The 14,381-nt window shown below is 56.7% G+C and overlaps 1 protein-coding gene across 1 annotated transcript in view; it reads right to left on the bottom strand.

Moving 5' to 3' along the window:
- KCNC1 (potassium voltage-gated channel subfamily C member 1) overlaps window positions 1–8,583 on the bottom strand; it is a 43,295-nt gene extending 34,712 nt beyond the window's left edge. Inside the window, exon 1 of the mRNA XM_059137634.1 lies at window positions 8,005–8,583. Within this exon, the coding sequence (XP_058993617.1) occupies window positions 8,005–8,574 (570 nt within the window). The 5' untranslated portion in view covers window positions 8,575–8,583. The remainder of the gene's footprint in view (window positions 1–8,004) is intronic.
- Between the last annotated feature and the right edge of the window lie 5,798 nt (window positions 8,584–14,381).

Genomic DNA, 14,381 nt, shown 5'->3' with positions numbered 1-14,381 from the left:
AGCTCCCACAGGGCACATGGCCAAGGGAACGGCCTGCAGAAGAGGGCAAACAGGTGCCACCTGCTGGGCCTGAGCAAAGCACACGCTGAGGAGGTGGGACCCACAGGTTTATGCCCGGGAGTGCCTGGGAGAGCCAGGGACGGGTCACACCAATCACAGTGGCAAGCCCAGGCAGGGTGTGATTCCTGTGCCTTGAAGGAATGAATGAGAGCAGGTGGAGAGAGCCTGAATGAATGTAGGAGGAAAGGAGGAAGCTCTTCAGATCCCTTCCCCGGGGCTCCTCCCTGCTTGGTGTCAGGGCCCTTGGCAGGAGAGCTCAAATGTGTCCTAGAAAGGGGCAGGGCTGAAGATGTGGATGGACACCTAGGGAAGGACTAACTTGGCACCCACAGTGACTCCGGAAAGCTGAAGTCCAGAATTCTTAGGCTCCTGTTATGTCCAGACTGGGGAGGCACTTGGTCATTTGGAATGACCTTTGTACTTCATAGAGGCCCACCCTGCAGCCTGAGGGGGTGCTGGGATTGGCCCAGGGGAGCCTGGCTTGGTTTAATGGCTCAGCTACAGACCTTGCTCTGGCTTAGTTGCCTGATGCCCACAACAGGGCAACTGTCTGTGGCCTCATCTCTCCATGCACCTGGACCGGTCCTTGATCCTGAGGGCCCACCTGGCCCAGTCACAGGCCTCCAGAAGTGTCCCCAGTGTCCTCCAGCTCAAATCGTGCAAGCCTGGCTACTCCATGCCCAACCCTCGCTCCCCAGAGTGGTCAGCTAGGGCAGGAGCGGCCAGGGTAAGCATTAGGGGCCTTGTGGAATGGGTTGTCACATTCAGCAAGTCTAGAAGAGACACTGAGAAAGGGAAAGAAGTACGCAAAAACCCGGAGGTTGGAATGAAGGCTGGAGATGAGAAGCCCTGGGAGGAGGCTGGCAGAAGGGAGCAGCTCATGTCCGGGTTCCAGCGCAGAAGGCCTCGAATGCCATGCTAAGGGGGAGCCAGCATTACCCCTGGCTTCCCCCAAGTATCTACCACCTTGTGCAGGACAACTTTGGACCTTCCCTGAGCCCTCTGCCATTCCCCTGTAGGCATATGGAGCCCCAGAGCCTGCACGGCTAGTGGGGGGCAATGCCGCACCTTCGGAAGACCCTCTCCCCGGGGACTGTCAGAGCACGTCTTAGCCCTTGAGGCTGGGCCCTTACCTACCCAAGTTCAGGGCCCACAACTTGATGAGCAGGAATCCCAGACAGGTTGTGAAGAATGAGTGTTTGCTGGGGGAGGAGGGTAAGGAGATAGAAACCCTAGCCTGGGCCAGAGACCCCACTATCCTGAAATGGCAGTGGGAGGCAGTCCTGAGCAGTGGTTCTGGACAGAGTTCCAGTGCGGGCAGCCCTGGTCCGAGGGCTGGCTCTCCCGCTAGGGAGCTGAGTGACCTTGGGTAGGTTACTCACTGCTTTGAGCCTCAGCAGCCTCATCTGTGACATTGGTGTGATGATAATGATACAGTTCCATGGCAGTTTTGTGAGAATTAAATGAGAATATGGAAATGAAGCCCTTATGAAGGATACATAGTAAATGCTTTTGTAAATAGCAGCCGTTAGTATTATGATTCAAGAAAGGAAAGGGGTTCTAGAAAAATCTTGCTAGGAGGATGGTAAGAACAGAATTTGGGCCAACTCTGGGTTGAATGACCTGCAAACATCTGAACCAGATGTGCTGAGTCCTGGGTGGGGGGCACAGGGGGCCTGGAGAAGGGGGGTGGGAGGGCCATTGAAGGCTTCATCCCCCTCCCTCAGGGGAGGAAATTATGGGGGTAAGTAAAAGAACAGCATGTGCAGGTAGTACCTGGTGCTCTGTTAAAACTGAGAGCCAAAAGAGATGCAAATGGCCAGGCCCTGGGCGGAGAAGATGAGAGTTGGAGTTTCACTAATTCCCTATGTGGTTTTGGGTAAGTGTCTTCCCCTCTCTGAGTCTGCACCTCCTCCACCGAATGAAGGTAAGTGGCTAGAGGTGGCCCAGGAGCACCCATCTTCTCCAACAGCCGTCATGCATGTGGAAGGTAGTCCCTCCTACCCAAGGGGTCTCCATGAATCAGGCCTGGGCAGCCAATAGTCCTCTTTTCCTTGGACCCTGTCTCTAGGGAAGGGAAGCTCAGGCCGTTGGCTAGCCTAGGGGCTGATGGGAGGGAGCGGCTCAAGGCCCTGACCTTTTGGTCCAGAGTGAGCACACTGGTCATGGGACCGCTCAGAATAGCCATGGCACTATATTCAGCTGTCTTGGGAGGCCCCAAGATCCCTGGCCCAGGCAGCAGGCCCTGAAATGAGTCCCCTCCGGACTCCCCCCCCAACACCTCTAAGACAACCGCCTGCCTGTCTTCCCAAAGCTTCTGGCAGATAGCAGGCCTCCTGCCCATAGTCAAGGAGCAAAGACATCTGCCTCCAGGGCATAGAACTCTAGACACTCCCTGAGGCATGGCGAAGGTGCCTGAGGACTCTTAGGCCACAGAGTTGGCAGTTAGAGATCTGGCTTTCTGAACCAGCCCCCCATCTGCTCACATGTGGCCCCTCTCAGGCCACAACTTCCTCATCTTGTCATAACAGTAGCTCCTATTATATTGAGTTTGTAGGAAGCTCAGAGTCTGGAGCAAGACACAAACTTGAATCAAGCAAAGCTGCTAATGAACATTTTATTACATACCAGATAGCTTCTCTGAAGGAAAGGAAGGACTCTCAACCCTGACCCAGGGTGTGGGGTCTGGAAGGCATCACCAAGGAACAATGTTTCAAGCAGGGTGTGAAGGATGAAGAAGTACAGACCAGGAGGAAAGAATGCTCCCCAGGGAACAGCATGTGCAAAGGCCCGGAAGCAGGGACGCCTGGCCCAGGCAAGAAACTGAAATGAGGCCAGGGTAGCTGCAACTCAGTGAGCCACAGAGAGTCAGGCCAGAGGAGACTGAGGAGGCAGGCAGGACTGGAGAGTCCAAAGTATGGTCCAGGGAAGCACCAAAGGGTTTTAAACAGGCAAGGGAATAGGCTGACAGATTCATGAGTTAAAGAGACCTCTCTATGTGGTGGCCAAGTAGAGAATGAAGTGGAGGGGGCAGGAGCTGAAGGCAGGAGAACAGCTGGGAGCCGCCGGAGGGGTAGGTCTGAGGGGAACATTGGTGGCTTGCACCAGGGTGGTGGACGTGGAAATGGAGGGCAAAGGACAGACTCTAGAGAGCCATGAAGGGGAAGGATAACACGGATAATCAGAGTGATAATAGCAACCAACATTTACTGAGCACTTACTGCATGTGAGGCCCTGTGACAGGGGGCTCTCCGTACACCAACTCAGTGACTCTTTCATTAACTCAATCATAGGGCCAATTTAAGAGGTGAAGGGGCCGAGAGACTGGGATGGGGAGACACTGGTTTGTGATTTTTCTCTACTGACAAGGGAGCTAGGGCGGGGGGTGATACCACCTAGAGTCCCAAGGACACCTATTAAAGCATCATAGGAAGGAGAAAAACAGCAAGTGGGGGACAGATACACTGTGGTGGGGGACACAGGGGGTGGCAGCAGGGAGGGTAACCCAGCAGCCCCTTCTCCTCCGCTCACGGTCTCCTTCACATGTTACCATGACTAGAAATGGGGCCCTGACAGACTCTGAGGTGGGGGGGGAGTCTCTCAGAAGTCCCTGACAACAGCTCTCTCTCTCCGCCTCTCACCAAGACTCCAAGAGCCCTGTATCGGCTAAGACCCAAGGGAAGAACGGAAGTCTCTTGCTGGGCTCTTCACTCCAGCCACCAAGTGCATTTCCTTCCCAGGGAGCTGAGGAGAAGTTAGGGCTGCCTTGGGTCCCAAAGAGCAGGGGACAAGGCAGAGAGACAGACAGCCAGCATCAGAGGGGAGGTGGGCAGTGGGCTGATGGGGCTTCCCCAGCTTGGGAACCACTGGGACTTCCTTGTCATTTGGAAGGTCAAATGACTGTCACTTGAAAAGGGGACAGATCTCATTACACACACACATGTACACACCACATACTAAGGATACTCTCTGGCCTACGGAACAAGGACCACCATTAGCCCTGACCTGACACAGAACGATGTTCCTGATGAAAACGTGCAAATCTCAGATAAAAGCCAAGAGAGAGAGAAGGACAGGTTTGAAGGCAGGGCTGCCCCAGGCTTTGCCAACAGCCCTGCCTGCTCCCACACCCTCATGGCTTTGCGTGCCAGGACTGCCATCCCCTGCCATCTGCCTGGCTAATTCCCACCTGCCCCCTAAAGCTTACCCTAGCATTGCCTCCTCTGGGACTGTGCGTCCTCTCAGAGCCCCCGGAAGCCCCCTCACAGCCCTTACCACAGAGAGTCACCATCGTCCTCTGTTTGTGTGTGTCCACCCTTCACCCCATCCTGTGCCAGCTCACCTCCCCACCCCTCACCCTCTCAGCACTGGTGCCCAGGAAAGTATAGGAGAGGGGACCCAGGGAACCGGCTGCTCTAGCTCGCACTGTCACCCCTCAAGGGGTCAGATGGGACCTCCTGCTCCAGCCAAACAGCCCTTACCTTCCAGAGCCAGCAAGAAGGCCTGGGGCAGGGTGGCCTCACTATCTGTCTGATCCACACGCCCACCACTGGCCTGGGCTAGAGCAGTATTTCAACCGAGGACAGGCATGAGGAACAAAACCGCTCACTAAGGCAGCTCAGGAGGATCAGGAGATCAAGGGAGCAAGCAGGAAGCTGGTGTGGGGTTTCATCCTCCTCAAGACACACCCACACCTGGGCAACACAAGGTCTCTGTCACAAACAAGCACCCACAGTGCTCTGACACCCAGAGCCTCAAACACACAGTCCGAGCCACACGCAGCGTCCCCCACACCAGGTATGGCCTCATGCACAGATGTTCTTATGCACACAGCCTTACACACACACACACACACACACAGCCTCACAGGCAGTGCTTCACATGTGCGATGTCACACTCGCCACACACAGCCGTACGCTCACACAGGGACACACTCACCTCAAGTTTCTCACACACACCCAGCATTTCTCTTACACATACAGTCTCCCTCTCTTTCTTATGTACGCGCTGTCTCCCACGCTGTCTCGTTCTCACACACAAAGTCCATCTCCAAACACATGGAATCTGTCTCTCTCACATTCACACAGGATTTCTGATACAGAGACTCACAGAATCTCTCTTACAGAGTCTCACCACAAACACACACATACCACACACACGTGCACAGGGGCACACGCATGCACACCCTACTCCCCCAGGCCCATGTTTTTATTCTTATCCAGCCTTTCTCACACGTATGAAGCGTCTCTCACACCCACAGAAAATCCCTCTTACACAGAGTCTCTCTCACACACGTACAGCTTTTCTTCCACACGTACATGCAATGTCACACGCATCCAGGATTCTGGTCTAGCATCTAGAATACAAATTTAAATCCTGACCCACCCGTGTGAGGAGGGGGGAGGGGTAAACAAAGGTGACAGCAGCGGCAAAGCAGAGATGAGGGGGAGGAAGGGCAGGCAGCCCGCTGCTCCCTGCGCAGATGAGCCGCAGAGAGGCAGCGCAATGCAGCTAGGCCAGCCCAGCGTGCAGCAGGAAGCCTGGGTTCTAATCCAGGCTCTGCCCTCAGTTCCCCTGAGTGCCCTTGGACAGGTCCCTCCTCTGTGGGCCTCAGTGTCCTCAGATGTCACTCAAAGGAGTTAGAATGACTCTATGAGTCTCCTGGGGAGAGAAGGTGGTGGCACAGACAGTGGGGGGCTTCTAACCCACCTCCACCTCCCCAAGACACCCCAGCCCTTGGCTTAGAGTCTGCTCCTCAGTGAACACTTGAGACAATCAGGACGTTTCTGTAAGGCTTCGAACACCAACAAGACCCCAAGCCACACTAACCAGCCCATTTATCTGCATTGGGTGAAGGCCACCCCATGGCCTAAGAACGTCAAGTGGAAGAGGATGGACGGTGATGGGCTGGAAGAGGCCCCATATGTCCCCCTGCCTATCCTGAAAGTCGGGAGCACAGCCCAGAACCTGAAAGCTGAGTCCAATGTTGGGGTGGGGGTATCCAGCCTCTTACTAGGGATCCAGGTGGGCGAAAGGACAATGAGGAAGTTGGGCCTCCTCCTTCCTTCCTGGGCTGAGGAGGGTGGTGGTGCTGGTGAAATGCTGTCCAAGGTCAAATGCAGGCTGAATGGATGGCTGCTGTAACCCAGGCCTTTGCCAACATGCCCCCAGCCCCAGCACGTACTGGTTCAACCTCCCAGTCCCCCTCTCCTGCCCCTCCCCACAGCTCAGCCACAGCCTCCAGTTACATAATCCCTTGGCTGTGGTGGCCTCTGTCAGGAGGAGAGGGGAGGGTAGACCTCTGAGGGTCCAGTCCATTCTGGGAATGGCAGGGAGCTGGCAGCCAGCTCAGGGGAGGATGGGGTCCCAGGAGACCTGTGTTCTAGTCCTGCTTCGCCTCTAGGTCCCTGAGTGACCTTGTGTAGGGTCTTCAGTGGCAAAATGAGGGGCTTGGTCCTCTCCCCAACCACCCCCCCAACACACAACATCTGTTCTAGGATTTAATGTATAAGAATCTGTCCTGCTCTCCCTCCTTCACATGCTAAAACATCACAGATCTACCAGGCCTGTGCCTAAACACAGCCCTTTTCTCCCTGTGGACACATCAGTGCCCCCCAAGTCCCCTTTCCCCACTGGCCCTCAGCACTGATCCTGCCCCCTCCCCGGCTCCATCCTCCCCACCTTGGCTCCTGGGAGGCGGAGGGAAGGGATGTGGAGCAGTAAAAAAGAGCAGTGATCTGCCTGGTAGGGGGGTGGGGGTGGGGGGCTTTGCTTTAAATTCCCAACTTAGACCTTCCCCCTCACGCTTTAGGTTCCATTCAGACCTCACAGAGCCCTGGGGATGCAATGAACGTCTCCTCCAGGGTGGGTGGCTGCTACCAGGGTTTCCCTTTTCGGCTCAGTGAAGCACATAAAAACCCGGAGATTTCACCAGACCCCCTCTCCCATTCTACAAAGGAAGAAACTAATCCAGAGAAGCCTCTGAGAGGCCAAGGTCAGCAGCAGGGTGCCCTTGCTCTCCGGCAACCCGCTGCTATCCAGAAAGGGGAGTGGCCGATGAAGACACGCCCACCTCTCACACACCTTCCTGCAGGTTCCCTTTTAGAAGCCCCCACTCTGCTCCTGACAGGTCCCAGAGGCAGCACAGGCATAAGCATAGTGGCCCCCTCCACACCGCCCCCCCCCCTTTTGATGAAGAAGGACAGGCAGTGTTCCCAGAAGCAGGTCTGAGGGGCCACGTCACCGTCTCCACAGCCCAGGCCCATCCATACCCACTACTTAATTAGCCATAAAGATTCCCCCTTGACCATCTCTTCACAACAGCCCAAGGTTGTTCCCTGGGGAGGGGTGGTCTGCCTCAAGCAGCAGACCAGGCCAGGCCCTCCTCTGTAGGCCCTGACTGGCTCCAGATGCCTTTCCCTGGGAGGGAGGAAGGGCTCCCAGCTCCTCTCCCCCATGACAAAATCTAAAGGGCAGCTCACATCTTCCCAGTGTACATTCGCAAAGACACAAACATGCATGCACAGGCACTCCTGCACACTCAAACATACACACATGTTCTCTCCTTCCCACTAATATCTGACCCACCCAAATAGACACACCACCGTACTTACATAAATATGCACACAAATCTACTCATACACACAAACACCGATTTGTACTCACTCAGACGTATTAAATTTGGAAATACAGACGCAGACCTTCCATACCTACAGAACTAGTCACCCTCAAAGAGCACCCTCTTTTTTATCCTCCCTCTTATACACGGTTTCCTATGTATACACACACTCTCTCTCTCTCTCTCTCTCTCTCTCTCTCTCTCTCTCTCCTTTCAGTTCTGGCTCTCTAAGCGCCAGTTCTGGAATCCACCCCCGCCCCAGGGAGACAGAGGACCCTGCCTTCCCCACCAGGCGCCGCTCTTTTGATGGAGAGATTGTCACTTACCCGCGCGTAGCGGGAGGAGTAGGGGTCCTCGAAGAGCGCCCAGATGCGCGGCTGCCAGCGGCGCCAGAAGCCGCCCGGCCGTCCGTCCGGGGAGTCGCTAAGCGCCAGGCGCTTGGTCATCTCCAGCTCGTCCTCACCGTCGCCTGAGTCGCCGGGGCCGTCGGCGTCCGCGTCGTCGGCGCTGTTGTCAAGGGGTGCGCCGCCAAAGCTATCGAGCGCCTCCTCTGCGTCGCGATGCTGGCGGTAAGTCATCCAGCAGCAGGGCTCCACGTCGGTCTCGTCGATGCCCCAGAAGGCCAGCTCCTCCTCATAGAGTGGCCCGCACACGTCGGCGGGGCAGTGCAACTTGCCAGTGCGGTAGTAGTTCAGGATGTGCGCGAAGACGCCTGGGTGGCGGTCGAAAAAGAACTCGTCTGCGCGCGGGTCATAGTCGAAATGGCTGTGGGCGTCGGGCTCCGCCAGCCAGGCGAGCCGCGTGCCGGGCAGCGTGCGCAGCGTCGAGCGGTACGTCTGGTGGCGCGTGCCGCCCACGTTGATCACGATGCGTTCGCTTTCGTCCCCTTGGCCCATCGCGGCGCCCCCTTAGGCATGGCGCGGCCCAGCGACACCCATGGGAGCGGCCGCCAGGGGGAGTTGGCGCCGGGGAGGGGGGCGCGGGGCCTCCTCCCCCCTCCCCCCAGCCGTCGGGGGGTACAGAGGATGGTGGCTCTGGCCACCCCAAGAGCGACCCAAGCCCCTCGGGGCGCTTTCTGTCGGGTGCTGGTCCGAGGGAGTGTGCGCGGGATCCCAGGGGTCTCTAGGCGCCAGATGTGGGGAGGGAGCTGGTCCGGCTGCGGAGGAGGCAGAGGAGGAAAGAAGGGAGGAAGAAAGGGAGGGAGGAAGGGAGGAAGAGGAACGGCGCTCAGCGGCGAGCCCCGGGAGGAGGGAAAAGAGGGTTCGGGGGCCGGGCTCCCGTCCCCATCTCAGCGGGAAAATGAAGAAATTGACACAAAGCTTTTTTGGGGGAAGGTCAGCTGCTCCAAAGGCCGGACAGATAGATCAGCCCCCGGAAGGGGGAGGGGAGGAGAGGGGGCCGGGAAATTCGCGCTCGGCTGTGCGGTGGTCGCCGCAGCGCGCTCTCGGCGCTGGGGAGATGGATGACCGCTGCCTTCTTCCCTGCGTGGCTGGGCTGCAGCTCGGGGCGCAGGGCAGGTTCCGGCCCCCTCCCTCTCTCCTTGCCTGGCTGCCTGCTCCCCCCGGCGGCGGGCGCGCCTGCCTGCCCGCCCGCCCTCCTCGCTCCTCCTCCCCGCCTCTTGGAGGAGATGGCGGGCCCCCTGGGCAGGGGCACCTGGGGCGCTGCTCGGTGCGGCGACCGCGGAGCGCTGCGCCCGGTGCGCGCTCCGCCTCGAGCTGGGCTTCCGCGGGGCTAAGCTCTGGCTCCGGCGGCGGTGCTGAAGGGACAGCTCCCGGGCTGTAGCGGAGCTGCGCGGGGCCGGGCACGGGTTCTCCGGGCTGGGCTCTGTCTGCGAGGCTGGTGGGCACTGGCTCCGGTGCCTCTGCGCCCGGCGCTTCGCGCCCGGCTTCGGGAAGGCGGCTGAAGGTGCCGGTCAAGGCGAGGGGGCTGCGGCGGTCGCGACCGGGAGGCGGGGGTGGCGGGTCCAGGCGCGGCGAGGCGAGGCCGGCTAAGCCGGCGAGGCCGGGGAGGCGAGGCGCGGAGCGGCCGCCGCCGCCGCGACGCTGCTGCCGCCCGGGCTGCTGCTAGGCTCGCTTGCTCGCTTGCTCGCTCGCGCGGTCCGCGTCCAGCCCGCCGCTCTCCGGACACAAGCACACGGCGCGCGCAGCCGCACTCGCCCCCGGAGGGAGGCGCCGCGCTGGGTCCTAAAAAGCCCCGATTCCGCGCCCCCCTCCCAGCCCGGCGCGGAGCCGGCCTCCCTCAACCCCGGCGCTGGGGGCGCCCGCCCCGCGTGGATCCTGCTCTCCCGGGGGACCCGCCGACGCTCCGCCCTGGGGAAACGCCACTCGATGGGCGGGGGCTCCGGGAGACGTCTAAGGCCTGCGCCCCCCGGGTCAGACTGAGGTTACAAGGGCGTCGGTTACAAACCCGTCCCTGTCCTTCCAAACAAGGGACTTTCCGATCCCCTAGTGAAATGTGACGACCCCGACCGCTATCAGAGACGCCTTGACCTGAACCAGTATTGGCGGCTCCAAGCAACCTTTACTACCGACCTTTTCTGCAGAACCTGGTGCCCCCGTGATCCTGTCAGAGGTTCCTCTTGAATGGACTCCAAAATAACATCCTTCAAACACACAACACACAACGAACGCTATCCTTTAAGCCCTCATAACAACCCAATAAGCCTGGAACCTTGTGATTGCCTCTCCACCCCTTACTCACCTTGGGCCCTTCACAACTCCAGGCTCACCCTAGTCTCCCATTGAGGGCCACAGGCTCTGCCATACTGATCCCAGCTCACAGATCCTCTTACATTAGCTCTGGATCCCTAGGTGGGGATCGCCTATGAAAGGGGTATTCAGCCTTTAGAGGTCAAAAGGAGCAACTGCTCCTAGTGGTCCTGAACACTGACATCCCTCTCTCCCAACTGGGCTTCAGCCTCCCTGGGCTGTAAGCTGTTGTTGGGGTGGGGAGCTGGATGGGAGCAGCTCCTGCTATGATCCCCACAGCTTCACAGTTGATCTTGGGGATGGGGATTACAGTGTAGGCCTCCAAGCCTTTCTGGCCCATGTTTGCTACCAGTGCCTCAGTTTACTCAATCACTCTTTTGCTCCTTTCTTGTTCCACACTCTGTCCCAGGCACACGAGTACAAGACACCTTGCCCTCCCAGGGCTCTCAGGCTTTTGGGGGAAGAAGGCAGGAGGGCCTGAGCAGGGCTGGGGAGGTCAGGCCCAGCTCCAGGGTTGGCCGCACCAGGAAAGAAGCTTATTGATCCCAGCCCAGCCCAATCGAACACAGGGCTGCCTGGGCAAAGGGCGATTTAATTAAGAAGACAGGAGGCTCTTATTTACCTGTAGGCACTTGCTAACTGTGCAGACAGCTGTCCCTCTACACTGACCTACAGACACAGCTATGAGCCTGAGGACAAAGCTATGTCTTAGACATCTCTCTCCTCACTTGGCCAGGGAAATCCCAGCCCAGGGAAATCTGTGTGTGGTAGGGAAAGGTTTGGAGGAGTGGAGAAGTTTGGAAAGGGTGAGGGGCAGAGCATGACAAGAGCGATGGGAGAAGGACAAGGGCAGAAAGAGAGAGAGGCAGAGTTAGGGCAGAGATAGGGGCAGAGATAGACATAAACAAAAAGAGGGCCCTTATGATCAGGAGGAAGTCCGACCTGATGGAGCTCAGTCTCGCCACATTCAGATTCGCCAGGACATAAGCTCTCAGAAAGCTCTGCTGCAATCCAAGGAGGTGATAAAACAGAGACACGGGGACTCCCAGAAAGAAGAGAAAAAGATGGACACAGAGATGAACACACACACACACACACACAAACACACACACACACACATTGCACACATTTGGCTAGGAGATACCACGATGGGGAGACAACAGAAAGAGACCTCTCCAAATCTCTTCCTTCTAGCCAGACGTCTAACCCCTTCTCTCTCAGAAAGCCTTGGTGTTTGAACTAGCCATAGAGGTCCAGGATTCACCCTCCTCCCTCTCCTGCAGAAAGAACCACATTGGATCAGAGTATCTCTCCCCAGCCTTCACTTTAGCTCATCTCTTTCCCCGAAACGGACTTTCAGCTCCCTTGGGGCTGCTGCTCATTTGCTTTCCTCCCCAGTGCCCAGAACACAGCAGTTCCTCACTCAGGGCTAGATGATTTGAGAAAGACCAAGAGAGGGCCTGGGATCAGAGCATCCCAGTGTCAGAGGCCAGGAATGTCCAGAGCCCTGAACCAAAGCTGTGACAGGGTGGAAGGTCATACCCAGGATCTCTCGGGGAGTCAGTGCAGAGTCCACTGAGGCTACTACTCTCATGGTGAACTACAATGGGAAGTTGAAGGGTGCTCCATGTAGTGGACAGGTGGAGAGGTGGAGAGGTAGAGGAAGGCTGCTCGTGGAAGCAATATTAGTGATTAGGAGCCCTAGTCAGTCCTAGCCCTGGAGGATGAACTAGAAAAAGAGAGGCAGATAAAAGTTAGAGTGAGGAAAATGTAAAAGGGTATCCACTATACCCTAAAATCCCCTACATGGCAAGCAGAAAGGCTCAGAGAGAAGAGCTTCCCAGGGGACAGGGGAGCTGTCCCACTTTAGGATTGTCACCTTGATCCTTGATGGCAACTCCCAGCCCAGGCCCCAAAGAATGTTCTCTGCACCCCACCCCACACCCCGGCAAGCAAGGACATAAAAGTCCCTTCTCTCACTTCCTTTTCACACTGTAAAAGGCTGGCATTTGCAGAAAGCTCAGAAAAACTGGGAGGGCAACACAGAAAGAAAGAACCCCACCCCCCACCCCGAGAAGTGGGGGTGGGAGGAGGAGTTGCTGCCTGAGCCTTAGCTTCTCACCCACAACCACTAACCATAGGCCCTCAGCCCAGCCGAGACCCTCACCCCTTTCCACTTGAGCTATACACTCTTTATTCATAGCCATCTGTCCCTTCTCTTGCAGAGGAAGCCTGATGGTCCTATGCCAGAGGGTTCTTGGGATCAGTGGCTGGTGAGAAGAGGGTGCAAAGAACTACCAGTGCTCGGGTGTTCTTCAGTGGTCAAGAATATAGCCTCTAGGGCCTGGCTGCCTGTATTCAAATCCCAGCTCCATCATTGACTTAGCTATGACCTTGGGCAAGTTCTTCAACTTCTCTAGGCCTCAGCTTCTTTATTGTTGGATATGAATAATTATAAGTCCTATATCCTTTAACACCTCAGCTCTGGGATTTCTCTTGTTATGCCTGGAGGGGAGGGTGTGCAAGGTTCCATGAGCTCTGTGGTGAGAAAGGCTCCAGGAGGAGCTGGGGCTGAGAGTGGACTAGAAAAAGGTGAAGGGAGTCCTGAAGCCAAGTTTGGCCTATGTTCTCACACTTGGCACTTGCAAGCCTTAGATCTGGTCCTGCTAGGCTCTGGAACTGGCCCAAGTCCAGCCCCCGCCCTTTGTCCAGCTTGGCACATCCTCTATGCTGCTCTCCCAGGCTCAGAGCCTTAGCAGTCCCAATGGGTAGGGGTGCCATCTTGTGGCCACAACTGGAAACTAACCTAAACCAGGCGAGACTGAGCAGGCTTTGGGAGTGACCCACCATAAGCAGTGAAACCAATTGGTGTCTCCTGCTCTGACCAGAACTCCTCCCTCCAATGGACAGGGAGACTGAGATCAGAGCTGTCATAGTGGAAAATTGGTGACCATTGCTTTTGGAGGTGTGGCTTGAGCACTGACCCTGGCATCTAACCTGGGAATGGGGTAGGGTGTACCACTCTTCGTTCCTGTGACCACCCCCCAGGTGAGTGGGGCCCAGATCTCTTAGGCCAAGAAGTCTAGAAAGGAGGCAAGGTAACGAATGCCCAGGGGAAGTTCTAGACCAGGGTTTCTCAACTTTGGCACCATTGACCTTTCACAGCAGACAATCTTTGGTTGTGGCGGCTCCGCTGTGCCTTGTAGAACGTTTAACAGCATCCCTGGCCTCAACCAGCTAGATGTCACTAGAGCCCCTTCCCCAGTGGTGACCACCAAGAAGGTCTACAGACGCTGCCAACAGTCCTTTGGAGGGTAAAATTTCCTCTGGTTGAGAGAACCATGCGTCTAGATTTGATCACATAACTCATTTGCTGCTTATTAGCGACTGTAAACCGTTCACTTTTCATCTCTATGTTTCTGTTTCCCCATCTGTATAAAGGGGATACAGTTTGAGAGGATTACATGAGATAGTGACTCTCATCTAACTTCCTCTCCTTCCCTTTTCTTCCTTCCCTCAGGTTGCCTATCCCCTCCAAACCCTCTGTGACCTGCTCTCACCCACGTCTCTATCCTGGGCTCCTGCCAGTCCTCAGCAATGTCCATCACTCCCTCAGTGTCAGTGTGGTCCCAGGGGGCAAAGTGTCAGTCCTCCATAGGCTTGGATTTGGGGAAGATGAGTCCTCGATGTCTCTCATGCCAGTTGAGTGAGGTGGGAAGGTAGGAAATGATGAAGGCTGTGGTGAAGGAAGACTGTGGATGGTCAGAGATGATGTATAGGGAGGCCAGGTGGGTCCAGGCACTTTTGTAAGAGTGTTCCCAGCAGGACTGGGCAGAGGCCACTGAAATCTTCCGGAAGCAGCTTGGAGATGTGCGGCTATCCCACGGGCTGCAATGTCTTTGATAGGAGCCTTGTGGGTTGTCCTTGTGGACACCTGTGTGTGAGTCAGTCTGCAGGTAAGCCTGATTGGCAGTTTTGTGAGCCTGACGTTTAGA

Source organism: Mustela lutreola, chromosome 1, assembly GCF_030435805.1.
Source record: "Mustela lutreola isolate mMusLut2 chromosome 1, mMusLut2.pri, whole genome shotgun sequence".
NCBI lineage: Eukaryota > Metazoa > Chordata > Mammalia > Carnivora > Mustelidae > Mustela > Mustela lutreola.
This window is presented reverse-complemented; position numbering and strand designations above follow the sequence as displayed.